General features: G+C 53.5%; 11 protein-coding genes across 11 annotated transcripts; 5 read left to right on the plus strand and 6 right to left on the minus strand.

Moving 5' to 3' along the window:
• Window positions 1-299: 299 nt before the first annotated feature.
• CLUP02_09357 (uncharacterized protein) lies at window positions 300-1,052 on the plus strand (the record flags this gene model as incomplete). Its single annotated transcript, XM_049288336.1, has 1 exon — window positions 300-1,052. One exon carries the CDS (start codon window positions 300-302, stop codon window positions 1,050-1,052), a length of 753 nt encoding a protein of 250 aa, XP_049145480.1.
• Window positions 1,053-1,287: 235 nt separating this feature from the next.
• On the minus strand, window positions 1,288-2,364 carry CLUP02_09358 (aldo-keto reductase; the record flags this gene model as incomplete). Its single annotated transcript, XM_049288337.1, has 1 exon — window positions 1,288-2,364. The coding sequence occupies one exon, from the start codon at window positions 2,362-2,364 to the stop codon at window positions 1,288-1,290; it is 1,077 nt and encodes a 358-aa protein (XP_049145481.1).
• Window positions 2,365-4,283: 1,919 nt separating this feature from the next.
• Window positions 4,284-5,261, plus strand: CLUP02_09359 (short-chain dehydrogenase; the record flags this gene model as incomplete). The annotated part of the gene is made up of 1 exon (XM_049288338.1): window positions 4,284-5,261. The coding sequence occupies one exon, from the start codon at window positions 4,284-4,286 to the stop codon at window positions 5,259-5,261; it is 978 nt and encodes a 325-aa protein (XP_049145482.1).
• A 1,002-nt stretch (window positions 5,262-6,263) lies between these two features.
• Window positions 6,264-7,211, plus strand: CLUP02_09360 (alcohol dehydrogenase; the record flags this gene model as incomplete). The annotated part of the gene is made up of 1 exon (XM_049288339.1): window positions 6,264-7,211. One exon carries the CDS (start codon window positions 6,264-6,266, stop codon window positions 7,209-7,211), a length of 948 nt encoding a protein of 315 aa, XP_049145483.1.
• A 747-nt stretch (window positions 7,212-7,958) lies between these two features.
• On the minus strand, window positions 7,959-10,058 carry CLUP02_09361 (major facilitator superfamily transporter; the record flags this gene model as incomplete). The annotated part of the gene is made up of 3 exons (XM_049288340.1): window positions 7,959-8,412; window positions 8,472-9,706; window positions 9,981-10,058. 3 exons carry the CDS (start codon window positions 10,056-10,058, stop codon window positions 7,959-7,961), a joined length of 1,767 nt encoding a protein of 588 aa, XP_049145484.1.
• A 435-nt stretch (window positions 10,059-10,493) lies between these two features.
• CLUP02_09362 (uncharacterized protein) lies at window positions 10,494-13,113 on the minus strand (the record flags this gene model as incomplete). Its single annotated transcript, XM_049288341.1, has 13 exons — window positions 10,494-10,568; window positions 10,600-10,662; window positions 10,720-10,782; window positions 10,821-10,856; window positions 10,985-11,135; window positions 11,200-11,295; window positions 11,329-11,373; window positions 11,434-11,621; window positions 11,995-12,123; window positions 12,275-12,549; window positions 12,662-12,795; window positions 12,865-12,974; window positions 13,054-13,113. 13 exons carry the CDS (start codon window positions 13,111-13,113, stop codon window positions 10,494-10,496), a joined length of 1,425 nt encoding a protein of 474 aa, XP_049145485.1.
• A 190-nt stretch (window positions 13,114-13,303) lies between these two features.
• Window positions 13,304-14,431, plus strand: CLUP02_09363 (glycosyl hydrolase family 88; the record flags this gene model as incomplete). The annotated part of the gene is made up of 1 exon (XM_049288342.1): window positions 13,304-14,431. The coding sequence occupies one exon, from the start codon at window positions 13,304-13,306 to the stop codon at window positions 14,429-14,431; it is 1,128 nt and encodes a 375-aa protein (XP_049145486.1).
• A 1,721-nt stretch (window positions 14,432-16,152) lies between these two features.
• On the minus strand, window positions 16,153-16,866 carry CLUP02_09364 (uncharacterized protein; the record flags this gene model as incomplete). Its single annotated transcript, XM_049288343.1, has 2 exons — window positions 16,153-16,267; window positions 16,682-16,866. 2 exons carry the CDS (start codon window positions 16,864-16,866, stop codon window positions 16,153-16,155), a joined length of 300 nt encoding a protein of 99 aa, XP_049145487.1.
• Window positions 16,867-17,149: 283 nt separating this feature from the next.
• On the plus strand, window positions 17,150-19,027 carry CLUP02_09365 (major facilitator superfamily transporter; the record flags this gene model as incomplete). The annotated part of the gene is made up of 2 exons (XM_049288344.1): window positions 17,150-18,694; window positions 18,749-19,027. The coding sequence occupies 2 exons, from the start codon at window positions 17,150-17,152 to the stop codon at window positions 19,025-19,027; spliced, it is 1,824 nt and encodes a 607-aa protein (XP_049145488.1).
• Window positions 19,028-20,320: 1,293 nt separating this feature from the next.
• On the minus strand, window positions 20,321-22,067 carry CLUP02_09366 (uncharacterized protein; the record flags this gene model as incomplete). The annotated part of the gene is made up of 4 exons (XM_049288345.1): window positions 20,321-20,492; window positions 20,569-20,882; window positions 21,044-21,479; window positions 21,973-22,067. 4 exons carry the CDS (start codon window positions 22,065-22,067, stop codon window positions 20,321-20,323), a joined length of 1,017 nt encoding a protein of 338 aa, XP_049145489.1.
• Window positions 22,068-23,402: 1,335 nt separating this feature from the next.
• CLUP02_09367 (uncharacterized protein) lies at window positions 23,403-24,223 on the minus strand (the record flags this gene model as incomplete). The annotated part of the gene is made up of 5 exons (XM_049288346.1): window positions 23,403-23,538; window positions 23,617-23,748; window positions 23,809-23,867; window positions 23,966-24,006; window positions 24,046-24,223. 5 exons carry the CDS (start codon window positions 24,221-24,223, stop codon window positions 23,403-23,405), a joined length of 546 nt encoding a protein of 181 aa, XP_049145490.1.
• Between the last annotated feature and the right edge of the window lie 1,359 nt (window positions 24,224-25,582).

Consider the following 25,582-nt stretch of genomic DNA (forward strand, 5'->3'; position numbering starts at 1 on the left):
TGAAGAAATCATTCGGCCAATGCCGCTTCCCGTATTTCTCATTACGGACGCCGGCTAGCTGGCTTGGAGACCCCATTTGCAAGGTTTCTCAGTAGTGTTGAAGAATTATGCCTCACCGTTCATGACAAAGGAAGAATATAAGTACAGGAGGCAGAAGGTAACTCAGTCTTCCAATGGAGCCCTGAATCTTTGACTATCGAGAGCATCAATTGAACTATCTGCTGCGTGAAATCATTGTTTTTTTTCTCCCGGCCACTCCTTCACATCTGTTCTTTGTTATCTGCTGCTCTCAACAGCAAATGATACAAGCCATCATGCGTCATCAGACCTTCTCATATGTGGCTCTAGCCTTATTAGCCGCCATTGCAAACGCGCAGTTCGAGCACCCAGAGCACCCATACATAGCCCCAGCCTCAACCGACCGCCGCTCACCATGCCCAGCCCTTAATATCCTCGCCAATCACGGCTACATCAACCGCGACGGCGCCTTCATCTCAAGTGAAAGCGCCACGGTAGCTCAGATGCAAGCCTTCAACTTCTCCCGCGCTGTGTCTGCAGGCCCCGTCCCTGCGGCGCTGAAATACTCCACCACGGGTGTGAACGGGACTTTCCACCTCGACGACCTGGCGCAAAAGCCACTGGATCACGACGGAAGCTTGAGTCGCGGAGACCTAGCGCTGGGCGATAACCTGCGGTTCAATAGAACGATTTGGGATTCTTTCGTGGCTAGACTACCTGACGAATTCGTTACTTGGAAGCAAGCTGCTGAGGCTGGTGCTGCGAGACTCGAGGATGCGAGGAAGGAGAATCCCGAGTTTGTGCTTGATGCCGCTGGTGTCGCGGCTACAGTTGAGCAGATGAGTGGTCTTCTTGCCGCGCTTGGAGGAAGTGTCGAGGATGGAAAGGCGAGAAGGGATTGGATCAATGCTAGTTTCGTGGAGGAAAGGTTGCCGTGGTCGCTTGGCTGGAGGACGAGTGAGACGGTGCTTGAGGGGGCGGCCTTTGGCCCGATGGCGAAGGCCTTAAGGGAGTATGCGCCAGGTGGGGTTTGACCGCAGACACCTGAGCAGGAAGAAACTAGACATACATGTCAGCGAATTGTAGCACATACTTCTCAGAGGGTAGTTTTCCAGGGTCGATGAATCTCAGTAGCACCAACTTCCACAACGTGGGTATGTGGCATAACTTCAACCCAGATTCATCTAGCACCTTCAATTGAGCGCCCGTCTTATATGAAGAAGCAAATATATGGAATTGAGTGCTACTAACGACGTGCTACGTGAACATCTAGTCGTGACCAATGACGTTCTTAGGAACATAGGGCTCCTCCAGGTATTTGGCCTCCTCATCAGTCAGAGTCTTGCCCCGCAGCTCGCATGCCTCATCGATTCTCTTGACAGAGTTGAAGCCGGTGATGGGAACTCCGCCCTTGTAACGGATCCAAGCGAGCGCGACATGGCTCATGCTCCACCCCTTCTTCTCCGCAATCTCCTCAACCCGGCGAATGATGTTCTCATCAGCTTCACTGAGATCGGGGTTCATCGGACCCTTGCCTTGGGATCGGATGCTGGTGTTTTCGGCCTTGACAGACCGCGCCAGCTTTCCGCCGTAGAGCGGTGACCAGGGAAGAAGACCCACGCCTGTCTCCTTGCAGAACCGGTTCATTTCGCGCTCTTCCTCGCGGTAGACGAGGTTGTAGAAGTTCTGCATGCTGACGAACTTGGTCCAGCCGTTCTTCTCGGCGACAAACTGCATACGCGCGAATTGGGTGGCCCACATGGAGCTGGCGCCGATGTAGTGGATCTTGCCGGCTTGAACGAGGTCGTGGAGAGCTTTCATAGTCTCCTCGATGGGCGTGGTCGGGTCGAAGCGGTGGATCTGGAACAGATCGATGTACGTCGTTCCCAGACGAGAGAGGGCATCGTCGACAGCCTTGAAGATGGCCTTGCGGGAGAGACCGCCTTGGTTGACGTAGTCCTTGCTCTTGGGCACTTCTTGAGGAAACATGGTAGTGTGGAGGTTCGTCTCCTCGCCGACATAGATGAAGCACTTAGTCATGAGAACGATCTTCTCGCGGGGGATGCTGAACTTCTTGATGGCCTTGCCGATAACTTCTTCGCTGATGCCATTGGAGTACATGTTCGCGGTGTCCCAGGTGTTGATGCCGCGGTCGTAGGCGGCCTTGAGGATCTCAAGCGATGCTTCCTCGTCCAGCACCCACGGCGCCCATTCACTGGACCCGAGGGACATGCCGCCCAGGACTGGAACGGACACCCGAAGACCGGAGGTTCCCAGGTTTACATATTCGACCTTGGTGGTGTCGAGGCTCTTCTGAAGAGAGGCGGGAACGGGAAGTGCAAACATTGTGAATAGAGGTTGCCTTGAAGGAAGTTGGGTGTTATGGTGTTTTTAATTCTGGTGTTGATGTCAAGGTTGGTGATGTTGCGGTGAGCGTGAATTGATGAGATACTTATTCACGATGTTCGGTTGCAATTGCATGGTTATATAGCAGACATCTTGAATCCTTCATGACATTGAAAGACCATCTTACCTTGAATGCCGGCGTGGATTCATCAGCACTTGCCTAGGGTACTGAGGAGATAGTCGTAAAATCCGCATCATGAAGCCTTACACCTTGAGTATCACCAGGCTTCAGTTGGAGTATCATGGCTTCAAGATGGTAAAACACTGTTAAGACCGTTTATGTCCATTACTCACTGTAAGATGCAGAATGTATGTTTGTCAGGCAATGATGGCTGGTTGGCTTCATAGCCGGTGCATCAACGGAAAATCTGCCACATTTCCACCGTGAATGTGCTAAACAGTGCAGCGGGCAATTGACGGACTCTTTTCTTGTCCGTTCCTTTGGACTTCTCTTGAACAGCGTCGCAGCATTTGGGACTTTGGTTCTTAAGAGACAGCGGACCTTGGCGCCTTTAGGGCCCAGCTCCGCAAAATCCGGGGTTTAGTGCTTAAGCCCGGGGCAAATTGGCCGAGCCGGCAACGAACAAAGCTTGCTTACACAGCGGCCGACAGGCGGTTGTTTGGGAGTGCGGGCACTACCTCTGGCGCTCTGGTAACAGGAACCTTATGCGACAAAACACCATTCGGGAGCCTTTACACGCGATTACGTTCAGTCATGATGGCCTCAAGCGCTCGTGTACCGGACAGTTCTATGAGCTCAGCTTAATGGCATACATGCGCCGGTGAAGCTGAGTTAGATAGGCTTCACGTTTCTGTTCTAGATCTCAGGGATCCAGCTAGCGCCGCTCATCTTCAAACATACTACGTTGTCACCTTCCATCATCGTAAAGTTGTAGCAGTGTGAATGTTCGAGCTCTTCTACCACATACAATTCAGCAGGTGGCATGAGTATGATCATTGAAAAGGAAGATTTCTGCAGGTCCATCCCTTTGGTCATGAGATTACACGAGTGACCTGGAGGCGGCCAGACTGCCAAAGTCGCTTACGGCATTCCCAGGACTCGGTTGTCGTTGGTTTTGAGTGAGAAATTGAGTCAGCCATTTGGATTTGGTCCAGCCAAGTCACGATGCACGCGACTTGCAACAGGGTTCCCTGACTATAATGATCGTTCGCATGAAATCCGCCCAGTTTTGTGGCACACAAATCAGTAACTATTCCCAATCCCATTATGGTCTCTACGTAGGTATAAATGTGGGTAGTTCTGGAGGCCCTCGCGGCAATTCGCCTGATCAAGTAGCGCTTTAACTCCGCTAACGATACCTATGCCCAGTGCCCTGCCCATCAAATCCCACCTCTCGACCACCCAAACTGCACATGAGCTTACCAATATGTAGACAAATTCGTGAACATACGAAGCTTGAAACTCTTCCGATGTGTGACAAGTCCGACCAGTAGGATGAGCGTCTACCTACCTAGCTCAACATCACTGCAGAAGGCAGCCAACGAAATGAATTGACAGAAACGCCTCTTTGAGCCACTCTGAGACACGGCATGGAGTTAAGGTTGCTCGCGCCCGGCCAGCGGGCCCCATCTACGTCCCGACTTAAGCACTTTGAAAGTTTAGGCCCCTGCCGACCATCTGGAACTGGTCCGCGCGGTCTCCGCTCCGCTCCCCCTTGCTAACTCCGTCATAGACTTGGGATGAAGTCGCAAGCGGCCATTGGTAGTATATAATGGTTTCGTCCAAACACCTTTTCAACGTCATGTCATTAAGAAACCCCTCTCATCACTAGGACTGAATTCATTAGCTTCACTATCATCTACGTATCAATCACTACTATACCCTACAACAGCACACAATGGGCTTCATCTACAGCCAGCTCTTCAAGTCCTTGCCGTATCCCACCGGTTCATATGCGGGCAAGACCATCATCATCACCGGCAGCAATGTGGGTCTCGGCAAGGAAGCCGCCCGGCACTACGTCCGTCTCGGCGCCAGCAAGTTGATCATCGCCGTCCGAAGTCTCGACAAGGGCCGGGCCGCCAAGCAGGACATCGAGTCCACCACCGGCTGCGGCAAGGACGTCATTGACGTCTGGCAGCTAGACATGTCCAGCTACGCCAACGTCCAAAAGTTTGCTGAGCGTGTCAAGTCTGAGCTGGAGCGCGTTGACATCTTCATCGCCAACGCCGGTGTGGTACACAACAAGTTCAAGGACATGGAAGGGGAGGAGGGCACCATCACCGTCAACGTCGTGTCCACCTTTTTGCTCACTGCCCTCGTCTTGCCCAAGCTCAAGGAGACTGCTTCCAGATTCAACACGAGACCTACCTTCACAATTACCGCCTCCGAAGTGCACGCCTGGACAAACTTTGAGGAGCGCACCGCCCCCGATGGCGAGATTTACAACACCATCAAGGAAAGGGCAAAGGCTTCAGACGATGCCGTAGGCAAGCTCTACCCTCTCTCAAAGCTGCTCGAGGTCCTCGGCGTCAGGACCATCGCAGAAATGCACCCGGCTTCCGAGTATCCCGTCACCGTCAACTGCGTCAACCCGGGTCTCTGCCACTCGGAGCTGGGACGCGAGGCCGGTGGCTGGACCCTGTGGATCATGAAGCTTCTCCTGGCTCGCACGACCGAGTACGGCAGCAGGACGCTAGTTCATGCCGGGGCCTCAGGTGCCGATACTCACGGCAAGTACATGTCTGACTGCGGTATCGAGGAGCCGTCGCCGTTTGTGAGGAGTAAGGAGGGAAAGGAGGCGCAAGATCGTGCCTGGAATGAGTTGGTGCAGAAGCTGGAGGCCATCAAGCCTGGTGTGACGGGCAAGATCTGATTTTCGATGACAGTGTCCGGTTTCAATGAGCTCATGTTTTCTTGGTAGTCTGTCTGTCTAGTCTCCGTAGGATTCCCCAGGTTCATAATACTTCGTACCATTTATCACTTCGTCTTCACGGTAAAACAAAACACCAGCACTCATCATCAGCACGCCGTGCCTCGTGTATCTGGCAAAGAACATGAGGAGGCTGTGAGTCCATTACGAACTACCTTAATTCCGTGATAGAGTTAATTCTCCTTGGAAATCATCTCTCCTAGTATTCACTTGACAAATGAGAAGCTCTCAATCGTTCTTTGAATCGCATTCAACCTCACGCTCATGAAGCTTCATCTCATCAATTATGGGCGCAGTAACACAGACTGACTCAATTTGGAAGGTTGATTTCGTTAAAAGGGGCATTGTTTAGGAAACTCAAAAGTGAGGCATGATTCCAAAGTCTTCTGATGCCCATCTTCAATTCGTGTTATGAGAAGGGGTTAAGTCATACTTAAACCCGACCGGCCAAGCAAGTCACTAACTGATTTGACGACATCGTTGGCAGCACGACTCAGCTGAGCATCGGGTCAATAGCGGACAAGTCGAAACTTCCGAAGCTTCGAACTCGGCAAGAGTCCTCTCTTGATGCGCTTTTCTAGTCTTATCACCGTTTTATTAGCAATCGGTTATGCAGTCGAACTAGGATGTCACATTGAAGGATCGACTGTTTACTGGATTAGGCAACCAATCGAGGGTATATGGAGATTGTGGTTGGTTGTTCTTAATTCCGCGTCTTGCTTACTCAACCACGGCGTGCAAGGAAACAACCCCGAGCAGAGACTACGAATTGAGGCAATCCAGGACGTTGGGTAGGTTGGTTGTAGCTTCAACCTAGAGGCCTTTGAATACTTACTTATAAGACAGTCCTTAAGCTCATCCAACACAATGAAGTGAAAAATTGGTCCACGACAACATTCATTTCCGCCACAAACTGAACTCACCTCACAACCTCTCAAGCCATCAATGACTTCTCAAATCCCCCAAAAGCGCATCTTCTTAACCGGAGCCAGTGGCTACGTGGGCTCCGTCATAACAGAACTCGCAATCAAAGATGGCTACCAAATCCACGGTCTCTCCCGCCACGAAGAAAGCGACTCGAAACTCCGCAACCTCGGCGCTGTGCCCGTACGAGGTGACCTGACCTCTCTAGAGATCCTCCGCCAGGAAAGCAAAGCAGCAGACATCGTAATCCACCTAGCCACGGCTTATGTATTCGGTGGCGAGCCCTATGAGACCTTCAGACCCATAGACACCGCAGCCGTCGACGCCATCGCCGATGCTCTGGCTGGCACCGACAAGCCCCTCGTCGTTACGTCCGGTACTCTCTGCGTCGCGGCAAACCCTACCGGAGCAGAGACTACCGAGGCATCGCCGGCGGACCCGGCACCCATTAACACCCGTATCTTGACCGAACTGCACTCGCTGGACCTCGAAAAGAGAGGGGTTCGCGTCATGTCGGTCCGGCTGGCGCCCTATGTCTACGGCCGGGGCGGCAGCGGTGTAGCGCAGTTCATGGGTATCGCAGCGCAGACTGGCGGGGTGACGATTGTCGACGGTGGGAAGAACCGGACTACAAATGTGCACGTTGACGATGCGGCGAGACTCTTTCTCCTAGCCGCGGAGAAGGGACTAGCAGGGGAGATTTATAACGCGAGTTCGGCGACAGATGTGACCTCCTTCCAGATCTCTGAGGCTATTGCTGCCGCTGTTCATGTTTCACTGAGGAATATCAGCCTAGAGGTTGCACAGGCGCAGCTGGGGCAAACTATCTCCTTCTTCCTGTCTACAGAGAATAGGGCGTCTGGTGCAAAGGCCAGAAAAGAGCTGGGCTGGGATCCCCGAGGTCTGGGCATCTTGGAGGACATCAGCAAGGGTTCGTACGTGGAAGTTGCCAAGGCCTTCGAGAAGTAGCTTGGCGATGAGGAGAGAGGACGAAGATGGAGGGAAAGCTATCTTGTACCTCGTGAGGGGGATGCTGGAGTGAGAGTCAAGGGAGGGGTGTGTGAAGAGCGGCACCGGTGAGGGGAACCATACCCAACTCCAAATGCCAAGCAAAGATGCAAGCCACTCAAGACATTTTGATTGCCAGAGATTTCTTGGTGAATCTCTTGGACCTGACTAGCGACTTACTTGGCGTTTGTACAAGCTAAAAGAGCTTAAATCGACGTTATACCTGGCATTGGGCCTCATCACCATGTTCTCTCTTATCCCTCATCCTTGAAGGTAACATGAAGTCGCCCTCAGATGTCCATGTTCCTGTTACATTACCATGTCTGACTTACATGTTGAAGTACTTGAATTTTCTCATGAATGAGATGTAGATCATTGAGATCAGTTGTCCTTAAGACAGTTTCAAAATCGCATGCACAGGTGATTGGGAACTGAGATGAGTGAAAACGCAGCGAGTTTGTCCTCGCTTGCAATCGCATAAACACTCATAAAACCAGGATGAACGTGAGCGCATCGGATTGTCGAAAGTTAATCACTGGAGTTGGATCATCTCACTCCTCATCAGGAAGATAGTATTGCACGAAATCTTATCACGGCGAGAGAGAGCAGATCAGAAGACAATGCATTACATATTGGGTATATTGACGAAGCCAAACTTCATTATTGGCTATTACATAAACATATTACACAACCACCTGCATCTAATACTTAGAAGACATAGCGGAAAGACAGGTTCTCCTTGTCAGTCTTGTCCTCAAAGGCGTGGGCAGTGTAGTCGGGAGAGGCCTCGGGGATACCAGCAGCAACCATCTCATCCCTCTTCCTGTTCTCGCGGGAGAGGTAGATGCGGAGACAGATGATGACGATGATGAGAAGCGCGTAGCAGCCCAAGTGGGTGGCGAAGGCAATGAAGTAGCGGGGACCGTCCCACTTGAGGAAGACCTGGGGGCCGATGGCGTTACCGGCGGCCCAGACGATGAAGTTGATGGCGACGGCGAACTGCTTCTTTGTCTGGCCGGCGACGTTTCGGGAGATGAGGGAGAGGGCGAGGGTCTGGGCTGACCAGAAGGAGAGGGTGATGTAGTAGCAGATGAGGAGGCCGACGCGCTGGGAGAAGGTGTTGTTGGGGACGGTCATGAGGAGGACAGTGCCGATGACGGAACTAGCGAGGTCTGTTAGTGACTAGTTGACGGTGATACCCTGAGAAGGGTTTTGACTTACGGGACACAGAAGCCAAGCATGACGTAGAGGTTCTGGTTAAACTTCTTGACGAGCCAGACAGAGCCGAGAAGGACAAAGATGATGTAGAAACCAAGAACCATGGCCAAGAGCTGGACCTCGAGCGTGTTGAAACCGAAGCTCTTGATGATGATGTTGGCAAAGGCACCGAGACCGGAAGTGGGCAGGGTGGTGCACAGGGCGATAAGAGAGTAACCCCAGACCTGGGGATCCTTGAGGGCCTCGATGGCCTGCTCGCGCTTGAAGGTCTTGTTCTGGATACCAGTCTGGTTGTCGCGGACACGCTCGACCATCTCCCGCTTGACTTCCTCGGAGTAGCACTTGGCGCGCATGGGCGAGTCGGGCATCCAGAGGAAGACGAAGACACCAAAGATGACGGACACAACACCGTAGGCCAGGAACAGCCATTGCCAGGACTTGAGAGGACCGGTCTTGATGTGAGTGAAGCAGTAGGCAAGGAGACCGCCGACAACCTGCTGGGCACCGTTCATCATGTACCAGTACGTAACACGGGACGCCTGCTCCTCGCGGCGGTACCACATGGAGGAGAGAATGACAAAGGCGGGCTGGCAGGCGGACTCAAAGATACCGAGGAGGGTGCGGACGATGACGAGGCCCTTGAAGTCAGTACAGGCGGCGTGGCAGGCGAGGACGGCGCCCCAGGCGATGATGGAGAAGCTGAGGTACTTTGCGATGGGGACGCGGGCGATGATGTAGTTCTGGGGGTACTCGACGAAGAGGATGGCAATGTAGATACAGGTGGTGAGCCAGGAGAACTCTTGGCCCTTGAGGTGGGTGTCCTCCTGGAGGCCCATGATGGAGGCGAAGGACATTGTGCCCTTGTCGATGGCCTGGAGGAAGTAAGTGCCGATCATGATGACCAGGACGCGCTTATCAATCATCTTGCGCAGCTGATCGCTGCGTTCCCTGGAGACGGTGATGGAGCCGTCGCCGACGTACTTTGACAGCTCATTGTCGACGTTCTCGAGGCGCTGGTGGTCGGCCTTCTCGTTGGAGATTGTGCGCTCGACTTCGTGGAAGGACTTCTTGCCCGGGCCGCCTCCGCTCATGGGGCGGACGAGCTCCGGGTCGGCGACTTCGGTAGAGGCCATCTTGTCCAGATTAGACTGAGCGAGAGAAGGTTCCTGATGGTGTGGTGGGGAGGGCCCGAGGTGAGTGAGACGCAGCAAAGGTCTCAGATATTGACTTGATGGGAGCTTTGGGGTCCGGAGTCTTGTCTAACCTCTGCAAAGGAAGGGAAGAAGCTGAGCAACCTACAGGAGGAGAAGAGCAAGAGATGGGAGAAAGAGGATGCTACCTCGTTCTATATAAGAGCAGATCTCAGGTGGAGTACCCCGAAGGGATGGTAATGGGTGGGTGGTAAGGTGTTAGGGAAAAGCGAGCCGTGTACCGTAGGCAATGCTTCAGATTCCTTCCTTTTCCCCTTCCGGACGTGGTATCAATCTGGGCTGCCAAACCCCGGAATCTCACCCTCATTCTCTCCTCACTTTTACCCCAAGATTTCTTGTTGGGAAGCAGGCAGGACTTCTCCATTTCCCCGGTCCACATCTCGGTTCCCCGCGAAAAGAGACGACGAGACCAAAGCCAGAACCAAACCCCCACGGGCCCTGGGCTCCAGGTACCCTGGGGTGGGTATGGAGACGGCTTGCCGGGTCCTGTGTGGTTCGGCGAGCCGGATCACAGCTTGGACCAGACGATTGACAGGCGAGGAATGGCCAGGAGTCCAGGAGGAGTGGGTGCAATTTGGGACATCATTCGACCGAAGTGGCGGGTAGGGCAAGGTGCGATGTTGGCAAGGCCTGGTTTACCACACCTCCCCCATACGCTCGCTCTCTTCCCCCCTTCTGAACTCCGCGTTCCTGCGGTGTATGCCCCAATATCTGGGGAGAAGATGGAGTATGAGACCGTAATTTGGGTAACAAAGATTGGATAAGAAGGATGAGAAAGTGGGCAGGTTCATGGCTAGAGCAGCACGAGTCAGGATTAGGGATTGGGGGACAACGTTGCGTCGACTGGGGGACCCATGGGGGCAACAACATGAACATGTGCGTGCTGGTTCTGATGGATGGTCAACCGGAAGGAAACCGACAGCAAGATAGGTGGGAATAAGGGTGTGGACGCATAGCTCCAACGGGGAAGTTATCTGGCTGAACTATCATGGTTGGCACGGCTGGCGAGGTCGACCCGGCGCGATGGCGTGCGCCTATACTGTGGTTCTCTGAACTAAGTGAAGTGATTGGTGGTTTTCTGCAACGGGGGATAAGGCGCGAGACTAGTTCTAGTCAGTAGTATCTTGTTGGAATGTCTCACACGAGTCTGTAGTTTCTCGAGGCGGCGAAAGGTCAGCTAATCGGTGTTGGTAATCAAGCGTTTAAGCGGTTGAGAAAACACGATCCCATGAGCGAGATGAGGCTCTATCATTGTGGTTTTGGAGGAGAGGTTATCAATGAATAAGAATGGATGGCGGCTGCGACGGCAGTGAGCGACTTGGCATGGCACTTGGGCGCTCTCCCGGCCGCCTCATTTCTTGGATTCTTGGGCTTTTGTCGCCGCATTTCTGGGCAGACGAAATGGTTCAGCAGCGACTGGCGAAGAACAAGAGGCTCAGACCACGAGGTCCCTCGGCTGAAGGGGTGTATGGTGTGTGAGACAGCGTGGTGGTGGGCGGAAATGTTAGTAACACGAAAACTGCTTCGGGCTGGTGGCGGGCATGCAGGGATGGGATTGGTTGATGTAAGGAAAACGGCCGTCTTTCCTCGAAGCAGCCATATCGTCGGCGCGAATCCTACCGACCCGACCAGACCCGGGCTTGGCTCACCACCAAAGGAAAAGCTTGACGGAGTCTTTGATCTCGACGCTCGGACTCAACTGGTCTTTTCCGTCTCTTGAATGACTTTACAAATTATTGTTCCGTCAATTTTACGCTGTAGGCTTTGGCTTAGCTTGTGTGAAGACGTGGTAAACAATGGTATCGCGGTGAATTGGGCAAAGCGTAACGCAACAGTATGGAGACTTGGACATGGGGGCAAGTTCAGCAGGAGGCTGGGAATATGTGTGGAAGTGTGTGCGGGCACATACGCAGTATGTCGTGTTGCAGCGGTTGCATTGCGTCTAATGTCCTGCGGTGAGGAGGCTTGCATGCACAGGGGCTACGAAAGGAAATTGAGTTCCGCAATCAGAATATCATAGTAATCAGGAATGAGAGCAGCCGTCCCGTAGAAGCCGTTCCTATATGAGTAGACGTTCCCGTTCCTTCAATTCCTCAAGATGACTCCAGAAAATCTCGCCCATCTCTGTAATCTCGTTCATCTCGCTCAATCTCACTCCGTATTGTACTGTCACTACGGTGCCTGGGGGAGGGCATGGGATAACCTTATTCTACCGTCCAGGGTTCCGCAAAATGAGGTTTAAGCCTGGTTGCCTAGGGCAGAAAAGGCCCCTCAAATCTCCTCTCCTACTCCGTACCGTACCTTAGGCTCTGGACAGTTCTCGGTTCCCCGTCGCCCGCCCTCTCCAGCTTTTGCTCGCCCAGAATTTCCCCCAAAGATCCAGTGTAGAAGGGATTGCGGAGAGTGTGCGGAGATGACTTCCCCAAAACATAGACCCCGGACGGCTAAACACAAAAAAGCCGGGGGGCGCCAGCGGCGGGTTCGGCGTTCAAGGCTCGAAACCTCGTAAGAGGCGCAGGAATTTGGGGACAGGAACAGGGATAATCCAGATAGCAGCCACGGAAAACACCAATAGCCGTTTGCCTAAGTAATTACAGACCAGTCAGAGACCGAGCAGAGAGCAACTGGTAAGAAAAGGAGGCCCACGGGAACCACGGGGGAGCCAGGAAAAAGAACGGGAATGGACAGAAAAATCGGGGAAAGCTTTCTCCACCGGCGCGGGGTAAGAAGCCCGGGGCGCGGGGGAGGAGGGCCCGAGCAGCGAGCGGAGCACCCCGGTGGCGTGCCATCTGAAGCGGGGTCAACGTCGGGCCCATCCGACCAACCATCGACGTCGTTTCCGCACTCGTCGTCCAGGCCCAGGAGCGTACCTGAGAGGAACGGTCTTTCCTCACTTATTCACACCTTGCATTACCTAATTCTGCCTTAGCAGAGACAAGTGTGTAACCGTTTCCTTCTGCGATTTCGCAGTCGCAAACGCACAATCCCAGCCAAAACACCTTTGGCCGTCCATCCAGAGTGTGGGGATCCCCAGCTCTCCTCCCATGATCCATCGTTCTTGAACCAAACCGCCTACTGGAAAGCGCGTCTTGGAAGGACATCTTGGGGCCTTGGTCCTCGGCCACCATCACTCCGAGCATGCGTTCCCCTCCATCCTCCCGCCCACGACCCCTCGTTTTTCCCACCAAGCATATTTCGCCAGAGCCCTCCCCTTCATAAAGGATTCCGCACCCAAACTTCGTGCCTCTGAGCGTACCCTTTTCCCCCGAGGATCTGACATATTGTTGATAAACTTCTGTCTCACGTGTCTTCGCGTCTTTTGGTGCCGCGCCGTGCTTGTACATACCTAGATATCCCCCCCCCCCCCATCATACCGTCGCAAAGTCACATGTTATCTGTGCCGCACGACGTTTGAACAAGAAGGTTAGTCTCATTTTACACCACCTGTAGAGTAGTCATTTTGCGTCACCAATCGACACGAATTCGATATCATGGGGAGTGAGATGGCCGTGACCTCACATTGCCAGCCAAAGCTTGATCTCCCAAGGCTAATTACAAACACAGAGACCTAAAGGGTCTAACAACCAATCCTCGCAAAAAAAACACAGAAAGAATACCGCCAAAATGCCTGCGGGAATCACAGAGCTCCATGGCGTCAAGCGGGCCGACATTCACAAACAGGTCAAGCAGCTGATCCACGACATGGTCAACATCAAGGACACCACGGGCGAGTTCCTCATGACGCTCGAGAACGGCCGCGTTATCGACACAAAGGGCTGGGGCGACTGGGAATGGACCCACGGCATCGGCCTGTATGGCATCTGGAAGTACTACGAGCTCAATGGCGACCCGGCCGACCTCAAAATCATCGAGGACTGGTTCCGCGACCGCTTCGAGGAGGGCCACAAGGGCAAAAACATCAACACCATGGCCGTCTTCCTCACCCTCGCCTACGTCTATGAAAAGACCGGAAACGAGACCTACCTCCCCTGGCTCGACAGCTGGGCCGAGTGGGCCTACCATGACCTCCCCCGCACAAAGTACGGCGGCATGCAGCACATCACCTACCTCGAGGTCAACGACCAGCAGCTCTGGGACGACACCCTCATGATGACCGTCCTGCCCCTCGCAAAGATCGGTCTCGTCCTCAACCGCCCCCACTACGTCGAGGAGGCCAAGCGCCAGTTCCTACTCCACCTGCAGTACCTCTTTGACGCGCCTACCGGCCTCTTCTTCCACGGCTGGACCTTCCACGAGGGCGGCCACAACTTTGCCCGCGCCCGCTGGGCCCGCGGCAACAGCTGGCTCACCATCGTCATCCCCGAGTTCATCGAGCTGCTCAACCTCACGGGTGATGACGCCCTCCGCTCCCACCTCATCAACACCCTCGAAGCTCAATGTGCCGCCCTCGTGCCGCTGCAGGTCGAAAACGGCCTGTGGAGGACGCTGCTCGACGTGCCCGAGTCCGAGGGCTCCTACGTCGAGGCGAGCGCCACGGCCGGTTTCGCCTACGGCATCCTCAAGGCGCAGCGGAAAAAGTACATTGGAAAGGAGTACGAGGCCGTCGCCGTCAAGGCGATTAATGCCATTCTGGAAAATATTAGCCCGGAGGGCGAGCTGCTCAACACGTCGTTTGGCACGGGTATGGGTCACGATTTGCAGCATTACAAGGATATTCCGCGGACGAGCATGCCCTACGGCCAGGCTATGGCTATGATGGCACTGGTCGAGTTCTTGCGCGTCTTCGTATGAAGCTCATGATATAATGCTATATGAAAAAAACATGAAACTGAATGAACAAACAAACTATGGTCTCACGGTGCTACTTTCCTATGAAGTACAATGGCGTGTGACCCAAGCTTTCGAGAATCGAGGATTCGGTTTTACACGCTGGCCGATGTCGCAATGAGTTCAGGCACCTGACTGAAACGCCCCTGTAAGCTTCGTCTTTAGGACGCGTGCGGATCTCTCAGGGGATGGAGGATTCGGTTCAGTTTTGACCGAGACATCAAGATATCTTTTGTCGCGAGCCTTGGCGTTGGGGTTGACTCCCCATGCACTCGGGGGTGCCTTGTCAGTACCTTGCGGAAGACGGATACGGGATACAGGGACATGAGAAGAAGCGAAGACAGCTTGATCATCGCTTAAAAGCTAAAGAAGGTCTCTTGATGTATCCCTCGGCGCTCTCTACTGCATTACGGACATAAGAACTTGACTGGACACATAATGGTCACCTTGACTCAGCTGGAAGAGCATCGCTTGGTGGCCGATATTGCTTTGAGTTCCCGGCAGAAAATGCTCAGGATTCTGTAGCACGATACTAACTCCGAAGGCACTGTGTGTCGCAGGTTTGAATCTGCTCGGCAGGTCGGTGGAAATCGGCTTCAAGCTGTTTCCAGTCGTGATAATGATGTGCGATCCGTGGGGGCCGAGGGTATACCGCGCTCCTGGGAATTTTGTATACATGCCACACCCCCGAGGCCCGGTTCAATGCGGCCCGAGACATGTACGCCTTTGGTTGCAGCCGGACGTGCGGTTTTCATAGTACCCGAATCCGGGGCTGCGGGGCACTTCGGGTGTCAATCTGCCATGTAACTCTCCAAAATGTGTCTGAACGAAGAATCTTCCAATGACATGAGAGAAAAGGCAAGGCGGACAAGGATCAAGGCAAAGGTTTCGCACAAGCTCGGTATTGGGAGCTGTTTGTCGGTGAATGTTACCGAGATATTGAGTCGCGTCTGTCTAAATATATCATGGCATGGTCATCCGTGATCCGTTTACGCTAGCGATCATAAAAGGGTTGACATCTTGTCGATTCACAGGGTCGCCCTATTTGCAGTCGCCTCTCTCTGTGTTGTTGAGCATTCATAAGACGTTCAAAGAGACATCTTGCAAGACTTGGTCTCAGTCTTAACCATAGTTTCGACACGAGATCAATGAAAGATTCGCTGGCATCGCCCACCAGCTACCAGCATCCGCACATGATTCGAAGCCCTTGACGTAGTTCTTCTCCTTTTGGGGCGTCTAGTACAGAATCGTGGACCATCTCTTTGTCAGTTTAGAGAAGCACACGACAGGACCCTGCGTGAGGCTAGCTTCGGAGGATTTCTGATCCAGTGTCAGATGTCTCGCTGCCACGTTAGATGCGGTCTCGGAGAGATTTGGCCTGGTGCCAACATGTGTTGATCACAAGGCAGTCTCTCGTAAACACTGCCGCTACTTTGAAAAGCTGAGTACTATGTTGGTGCGGATTCCCGACGGTGTGTTGAGTCAAATGATTGGATGCAGTCGAAGAGACGAACGGTTGGAGATGCCGAGGAATACACGTGTAGTGGTGTAGACTGCGATAGCAAATGGCAAAAGAGCAGAGGTCAAACGTTAGGGTTCTAGTGGCCGTTTACATTTTGTCTACTGGGTGGGAGGGAAGATCTGGGACGATCAAGGCCAGATGAGAGATCCGAGATCAGATGGCATCAGCCAATGACAAAGTGGTGATTTGGAGGGTGGGCGTCATCTCCTGCGCGTGATGCGAGAAGCAAGTGCAGTGCGAGCCTCGTGCCTGCCCCGATCTCCTGGTGCGTTGATTGGCTGTTAGTGAGATTGGTGTCTGTCAGTGCGGAAAGCTTAACTTCCCGCCTGCCACCTTCATTTTGTCTTGAGCACGAGCCACAGGCAGCCGCGAGCACAGAGCACGGATCACCCCAGGCCCCAAGCGAAGAGACTACGTACCCAGGAAAATCAGAGGGAAGGATCGAAGGGAGGGAAGGAAAGGGAAAGAAGGAAAAAAAAACCGAAAAGAAAAGTAGTAAAAAATGAGGTCACCCATGTCCGTGCTTCTTTCCAATTGGACCTTCACCCGTCACCTCTCCCCGTCTTCGCTTGCTCTTCTGGGCAGCTCTTACGTCGCATCAGGCCCAGGCCGAGAGCTACCCGCCGATATCCTTCCGCCGACCTGCAGCACCTTCCATGTTCTTCAACCACCCGCTTAATTAATTGCCTTACTTCATTGCGTCGCAAACATTATCCGCGCCTCTCTTCCCCTCGCCCGTCTTGCGGCCTTCGAACTCCTCCTCCACCTTCTCACCTCCCAGCTCAGGACACTGAGAGACGCACATCTCCACCCTCCCCAGTGTGCCCGAGTCGTCAATTGTCCTGTTCTCCTCCCAAACCACGTCGCCGCTTCGCATTTATAGGCAACTCGAGACCATGCGCTGGAGGTTGCGATTCTGCATTCCATCTCCGTGAGACCCTGGCAGCGGGGTAGCCTCGTCCCAGCAGCTACACCCGAACAAGCAGCTCACCACCGAACCCATCTCCGACCATCATAATCCGATAACCCCCGTAAACCGTGACCGATCTCGACGACCATCTCGACGACGTCACCGCTTGTGCTGCAAGAACCTGTGTAGCTGCATCTGTTCGCCCTCTGGCATCAGGCCCTGCGCCGCCTCGATTGCCCCAGCTGCCAACATGCCTCGCACCACCAACAGCAATAACATTGCTCGCGCAGCTGCTGTGTCCCGGACAGCCTCGTCCGGTTCATTCCACGCAGGCGCTCCCATACCGACTCTTGGAAACATCGAGTCCAGCCGGAGGACCACGATGCGACGCCAGTCTACTCATAGATATCACACCTTTCCGACACCACCTCCCAAGACCCCCCGCGAGCAATCCTCGGCAGAGCTTTTCCCACATTCCGATGAAGATTCCGATGCCTCAGACGACGATCACCAGCAGACTCCTCTGCCCGTCAAACAGCTTGCTTTGCTTGCCTTCCTCTCCTTGAGCGAGCAGACTGCATTAAACTCCATCGGCCCTTACCTGCCTCAGATGGTCGAGTCCTTCGCCGATATCCCCGACTCTCAGACAGGTCTGTATGTCGGTATCCTTGCCTCAGCATTCGCCCTCGCTCAATTATCAACGAACCTACTATGGGGCTACCTATCAGACGTCGTGGGTAGAAAACCGACCATGGTTCTTGGCACCTTTATGTTGGCATGCTGTTTTGTGGGTTTCGGTTTCTGCAGGACCTACTGGCAGATCGTAGTCGTCCATGTGGCCATGGGTATGCTCAATGGCAACGCTGCCGTGGTTCCCACTGTCCTAGGCGAAGTGACGGACCGCTCTAATCAAAGCCGGGCCTTTACATGGCTTCCCGTCATCTACTCCCTAGGCGGCATTACGGGTCCAGCCCTGGGCGGGTTGCTGGTTGGTACCATGGGAAAACGATACCCATATTTGGCGCCCAACTTGCTGAGCGCAGGGTTACTGTTCATCAGCGTGATTGTCGTCGCAATATGGTTCGAGGAGACACTGGAAACCTTGGAGCCAGACCACGCAGCATGGATTCCTGCCTGGGCGCGCAAAGCTTGGTCCTGGATTTCGCGAGAAGCGCAACCGCGCAGAGGCTCATGGGCCACCCGCTGGCCTCGCCGCGGATCACAAGCCGTGGTTAGCACTGACGACGACGACGAAGAAGAAGAAGACGATGACGAGGATGAGGCGGGAGAGGATCAAGGGTTGCTGCACCATGCATCTGAGAACGATGCCCAGGCCGACGATGACGCGAAACTCCCGGGCGATCTGGCGACATGGCGTCAACTTTTGAACCGCAATACGGTGCTTGTGCTATTGACGTACCTAGTATTCCAGCTGTCCAACATCTCCTACAACAGCTTGTACCCGATTTTCGCCGATGCCAATCCTCCAACTGGGCGCGGTCTTCCGCCAAGCAAGATCGGTATCAGTCTCAGTCTGGCCGGCGTGGCTACTATAGCGTTCCAGGCTTTCCTCTTCCAGCACTTGAAGACGCGGCTGGGAAACCTGGGAACATATCGCATTGCCTTGCTGGGACTGGCCGTTAGCATGGCCCTGATGCCCTGGATTCCGTACTTGGACGACGAGCCGCTGTTCGGTATCGGCAGCGGTTCTGCCTGGCTGTACGCGGAACTCGGCGTTATCTTAATCATCAAGAATATCTGCGCCGTGGGCGGCCTGTCTAGCGTCATGCTCTTGGTAAGCCATCTTTGGATGACTGAAATCATGAATTTTTGCTAATGCTGGCTGTAGATCACAAACTGTGCACCGAATCATGCTACTTTGGGAACTTTGAACGGCATCGCCCAGACGCTGTCCGCCGCGGGCCGCAGCTTTGGGCCATTCGTCTCCGGCTCCCTTTTCACGCTCTCCACGCGTGTCCATCCCAAGGGTGAGGCCCTAGTCTGGGGCATATTCGGCGGTATTGCTCTCTTGGGATGGATTGGCTCCCTCGCCATCCGCAACCGCGGCCTCGAGAGTGACGATTGGGTTGGCGAGGAAGATGGCACTGACGGTGAAACTGAGCCATGAGCCATACCACCGAGGCCTGCGCCAAGAGCAATCAACACATGTTGAACCGCCGGATTTTGTGTTTTTAATACGGTCGGAAAATGTTTCGGATAATCATAGCATTGGGAAAAGGTCGGAAATGCCTGGTCAAAGCGGATATATTTGCATCAATAGAGAGGGGTGGAACCAGCTCACCCTCTGAAAGAAGACGAAGAGGCAGACAGCTACACGGTATAGATTCAAGAGGCCAGTGCCGGGCCCAGACTCGTTAATCTCAAGATTTGATTTGGTCTTTGAATACCTCATTCAGCATTGGATTTGAGAATATGGATCATGTGCAGTGATGTGCGATGTAAACAGGCTGTACGAGCATCGCCGTGTTTGCAAGGCGCTGCATGTTCACCTCCGCATCGAGGCGATTGCTGCTTGTGATAGGTCGATTGCAGTGAGTATTTTCATCAGCTCTTGAGCGTCGTGAAAAGAAGGCCATGGACATTGGAAATAGCTTAACTACACCCGAAAAACATGGATGATACTCCGTCGGCGGACCGGCGTAATTTGTGAACCACCCAAAGTTCTCACCACCGCATTCGGCGTGTCCTGTTCCACTCCGCTCCGCATGCCCCCGATTCGGGCGCCATGCACGCCGTTGCGCCCTGCAAACTTTGACGGCGGTTCCCAGTTCTTGCTTGCTAAGCGATTAGATGATTCTAGAATAGTCTACGTCTTGGGCCTGTAGTGATCTAGGCATAATCTTGCGTCGTCAAATGGTTAATGCCCGTTGCGCTCAGTTGGTACCCACGCGTTCATGATGCTTCGTTTTGTGGGAGAGTTTGACGCGTCTTGTAGCGTGCGGTGCTCTGGGCATAGTTGTGAGATTTCATACTCATTCAACCGAGAGCAAAGTTGCGCAGGAATAAATGCTTCTCCTCTCTTGATGCTTCTAAATATGGGTAGACGAGATTTATCCGTAGGGCTTGCCAGAAGCCCTCTATGAATGCAACCTTGTGACTTGGACACCTCTTCTAGAAGGAACAAGTACAACAAAAATGCCCAAAAATTGCTACAAAATCCGACCATTGTCGTGAGACTGAGTGGTGTATGGCGATGCTTCTTCCCAATGCCCAAAATCTCCATGCCAATGCTATGCCCTCAGGGAAAAAATTCTCTCCCTCGCTCGCTCATGCTCTAATACCAAGCAACACAAATGGACCCCGTTAGATGCGTGTCGTAAATCTTTCTTCATCCGTCTATTGAATTGTCGCGCTCATGTAAGCCGGCTCATCATGATCGTGAGTCCCCCCCACTGTCAGACTAAAACCACGTCGGGGGAACGGACCAGTGCCGCAACATCGTGTCGACTGCCTTGTTCCATTCATATTCGAAGCAGGCGCCGAGCTGTGCCGCCTCATCGGTAGAGGGCTCGCGACCTCCCCACATCTCGGGCTTGGTGGCCTCCAGAGCCGCGTATCCGGACACGAGATCACTGCAATCGCAAAGGGAACAAATGTCAGCCCTCATCTCTCATGGTATGGTTCGATCACGGTGATGGTAGTACTCACTCTTCCTGAATCTTGACAAGACACAACCAGGCTAGATTCCAGCTCTTGTTCGAATTGGGATCGTTGCGCACGCGAACGTGAGCGTCGTAGAGGAGGTCGCTGCAGAGGGGGTAGCTCCGCGTCAGGCCGCGGAGTTCCGTGAGAAACTGATTGCTGTTCACATAGTAGTCCCAGGCGGCGGTCATGGGTCCTTGGAAGGCTAGAGCGTCTTCCTCGTTCTCGCAGGTAGCCGCCACGCGCTCGATACGGCAGAGCTCTGTGAGGGTGTTGACTCTGTGCGTCTCTAGGGACTCGATGAGTTGTTGGATTGAGCGCTATGAATAATTAAAGGTCAGTACGGTGCCCGATGAAGAAGGAGGATCGGGTAAAGCAGTCTCATCTTGGACTTGAGAATTAAGATGGATGAGAAAGCTAGATGTAGTGATGCATGCTTGTTGAACAGGGGGGGTAGTACAAAGAGGAGACCGTGACTAACTTGAACCGCCCTTGGTTTCTTGCTACTCTTGGAGCTACGGTGGTGGCTTGATGACCCTCCCGAACGGCCGGAACGCGACGATGACATGGTTGATGACGGTCTGCGGGAAGGATGAGACTCCTGACTAACTGATGGCGGCGCAAAGGCGACAAGGATATCCTCGACTGTGTACTGTGTATCCGAGTCTATTTGATCTTCAAGCTGGATGATGTTCGTGTGGCTATGATCAAAAGAAAGTGGCAGGTTCGGATCGGGGGAAGCTAGTGATATATTCTGTTCCTCGACTTCGAGCTTGATGCTCATCACGACAGACATCCACTTCGGGGTAGAATCTGCGAACCGAGTAGATGGGTCGATCGAAGTAATCAGACACCCTCCGACCGGATGTGCCTCGCTGTTGGTAATGACGTCGGCGGAGCTCAGTGACCCAAGATAGCTGTTGAATACTCGAAAGAGATCCGCAGTAGTCGAACCGGAGACGGCGTATCACGAGATGAGTGATGATGTGAGTTTGCGGTGCCTCAAACAGTCGGCAAAGGCCGTCAGAAAAGCTTGGTATGGAGTAACACCGAAGAAAAGTTGCTTCTGTGTCGGGTATCTGAAACGACAGAATGTGTTTGTATGGTCAAGATTCGTTCTTCCAAAGCCAGAAGAAGAAGATTGCAGCCAAATGTGGCAGCATATGATAGTGCATCATATTGATATGGGCTGACCCAGCCACAACATATGTCAGTGCCGGACAACGCACCGGCAATGGTAGTCAATCGTTTGAACTCTAAACGGTGAGGAAGCATCCACCCGGAGGTAGACGTAGTCCGGAGCTGAGGCTGAGGCTGATGAAGGCATCGGAAAGGACGTCAGGGGTTACGGCAACCATATCAAAGGGGCGTCCACCAAGTCGACAGACCGAAGAATGGGTGTGCCATGACCAGGGACAGCGAAACGGGTGATCACTGGGCTCCTGACCAGAATCCTCAACCATTCCCAGAAGGCCGGCTATGCTGCAGGTCTGGTTGAAGAACATGCTCGCGACTTCGATCACTCTTTCTCCCAAGACTTGGATGCTTGTGAGGGGACGACATGCAGTGTGATGGGCGACAGAACGAGGTTGAGGTCAGTGATTGGCCACATCGCATACAGGTGTCGATGAGTAAAACTGCTGACAGAGCAGACGTATTTTTGTCTCGAGCTCCAGAAGAGCTCCCCACCCTAGCGGATGACGATGGGAATCGCGATAGACCGACCCCAGAAGCCGGGACAGCCTAAACATGCATGCTTCCGGGGTGGTTCTGGCTGCGCGAATGTCGTAGCTGCAGCCCTACCAGGCATAGTGTCAATGATCAGAGCCATCTCATAGGGTGTTTGGGCAGCCGGTCAACGGGAACAGAGGGTGGCAGGGTCCCCAGAAGACAACGTCAGATTTTAGTGGAGGACAGATCGTATGGCAGAGACTAATGGTTGCCCACCCCACGCCAGTCCCGGCCCGTGATTGTTCGGGCGTCCCCGGTCTATCGTCAGGTGAAGATTGCATATAGCGGACGTTTCGACTGTGGCGGAGGATGGCGAAACCCAGTACAAGGCATTACTGCTGACCAAGATGGAAGGCTCTGTCTGGCAATCCGACTGACGTCTGTTAGCTTCTTCGGTGGAGGCTTGATGATTGTCGCCAATGGGCCAATAAGTCTCAGAGGGGAGGTTTGCAGTAGACGTGCAGATACGACTATGAATTGTAAAGCGACAAACGGGCCTGGTGTTCTGCCGCGGTGCCAACGGAATACAGATTGAGGGGGCCGGAGTAGCATTGAGGCCGGGCACGGAGAGGACGTATGCAAGGATTTTAGCGGCACGTAGGCGCGAGTCTGCAGAAGTAATCTACAAGAGAGTCAAAAAGGGTCGAGGTAGATATCCGCAAGCGCGAACCAAGCTCTGTCTCAACCTTGCATAGCTCGCGTGATGTTTGAGCATCCCAGACATCAACCACGTTGTAGTAGGTAAGTCGTACTCCGTAGATGCGGGGATGCTTCCATAGGGCTGAATGTCAACCAGGTCGCTTTACCCACGGGTTGGTTGGTCTGCATTTCAGCTGCCCCGCCGCTCGAACTCTTTTATTCATGTGTCGGAGGGGACTCTGAGCTCCGATGTGGGCCCATTGTGAGGAATCTTGAATCCCTGTTGTGAAGGATTCGATCATTAGGATAGAGGTTGTCGTCTGCTTCAGGTTGGGCATCCTGCACGCTTGTTTGGCGTTCCTAGAGGCTGGGAACAGTACTAGGGTGATTCTGGTTCTAGACTTTGAGGCATGGCTAAGCCCGTGCCTCGGCTCCCAAACTTCCCGCTTGCTAGGGTCTTGGGCCAATGATTATGGGCCGAGGGGTTTCTTCTGGAAGTCGACGACGGGCTGCTGAAGTTGAGGCTGGGAGTAGCTGTAAGATCCGGCCCTACCTGAGCAGATCGATCGACATACTGTAGCCGTAAGGAGATCTGTCTGGTCGATCCTGTATCAACAGGATGCTCCAAAGGAAGCAATTTGCCCCATCCGACACAGGATTCCAAGCGCCGAGCGAAAAGCATACAAAGATGTCAGAATAGCCTTGAAAACCCCGTGTTGGGTATTTGGCGAGGCAGACTCGAGGGTTCTGTATGCCCCGGAGGAGCACTTGACGATGAGCCAAGCGCCGGAAGAGCGGAGATACCGGAAGCGCCGTCTATGGCCCAGGAAGAAAGGATTATAAGCGCGATGCGAAGCATTTGGTTTGCTGTGTTACGGCTCGAAAGGTCGGACAGGGCCGGGAGACTCGCGGTAGACTGGAAGCAAGCGCGGCGACTAACACAAGTTGGGATGAGAGGACGGGATGAAGCATGGATGGAAGCTGGGAAGAAGAGAACAAGCAGACGGCAGACAGAGAAACGTCACACGCGCACACAGCGATCTGACAGCACAATGCTCTCGACTGCGCCACAGCCTAATGCGAGTGGCCCAGTTTATAAGCTCAAGTGGATACTATCGGCCAATGGAAATCCGAAGAAAGAGGGAAGCAAGGGCCGTGATTCGCTGCGGATGTGGCTTGCCCCGTCGCTCCTCCCTAAGCCATCCGGCTCCTGATAATCCGACGAGACGGCAGAAGGAGACAAGGAGGAAGCTCCGTAGCTCTCATTCTTTCTCTCCCAATGGGGAATCATTTCTCATGGAGGGAGCCAACCTACCTAAAGGTACCTTTCAGGCATGTGCCTCGAGTTATGGCTCCCTCTTGAGCAGCTTCCACAGCTTCCAGGGTGTCTTGAATGCAAGATTGGAAGCAGTGCCTTGCATCCGCTCTTACATCCCTCCACTTGACAAGCACTTGCCATCGTGAACTCCGCCGGAGCCGGGGCGGAGGCGAAAGTCCTGTCGCCTGGTGCGCTCAAGTGCCTTGTATGACATTCCAAATCTCCCCTCCATCTCCATCTCCATCTCCACCTTCACATCATCTCAACTTCAACACCCCCACGCCGGACGTAACCGTACCTCAGATTCTGTTGTGTCGGTAGTGGATTCTACCATGAATTAGACTCGCTGCCATGGCGAAATGGTCTCTGTTCGGGGCGCTTCGTCATAGCCAGTGATTCACGCCGAGACGTCACATTCTCACGACAAGCGATGATATGTCAGCCGTCAACATACTGCACTCTGCTCTGTAAGCCAGAAAGAAATTATAGAATCGTTCAAGTTGACCACACGTGACGTAGGTAAGTTAGAAAATAATTGACGGCGTTTAGAACAAGCCTGCAACCCCCACTCCTCGCGCAGACAGCTCGTTGGGTCGGTGAGATTTATGAGGTTGGGCTTACCCATTGCAGAGCCGATCACGTGTTTCTCACTACCTACTTCCAATTGTTTCTCTGCTGCTGACTGCATCGGGTAACAGCAATCCACTGTGTCGCACACCTTTGATCAAAAAGAGAATGATCGAGGTCCCCGAGCCCAGCGGCCTCCGCTTATCTCACGGAGTGGAGCTCTTTTCCACGGCCACATTGCCAGTAAACCTGCTGACCACACTCCGTGAACTCCGCGAAGTTTCAATATGCCTTCACTAACTTCAAAGCAAGCCGACAACATCTAGTACGTTCATTACTGCGTCGTATTGACAGACATCTGCCTGGAACAAGTCTATCCAAACACACGTCGCTGTTGCCTGGATGACGAGACCTAAATGATCATCAGGTCAAACGTCATGCGGCATTCGGCACATGGTTGCTGGAAGCTTGGTACCTCAAGAAACTTCTTCTTCCAGTACCTAGTCAAACACCTCTACCTTGGAATACAGTCTCAAGACCGGTCCGATTCCAGTTTGAATGCCTACATCAACTCGCCACCATGCAACTCCATCACTATCTCCGGATGTGCCGTGCTTTGCGCCTTCCTCGCCTTGCAACTTGAGTCGTGGATCAGTGTAAATGATTCTGGCCATGATTCCTCTCAGATAGACTGCCGCTCCCAGCACTTTCGCCACACCCGAGTACGAGTAAAACATATTCAAGTCAACCAGGGCTTGAATTAAA

The sequence above is a fragment of the Colletotrichum lupini genome, chromosome 4 (genome assembly GCF_023278565.1).
Source record: "Colletotrichum lupini chromosome 4, complete sequence".
Taxonomy (NCBI): Eukaryota; Fungi; Ascomycota; class Sordariomycetes; order Glomerellales; family Glomerellaceae; genus Colletotrichum; species Colletotrichum lupini.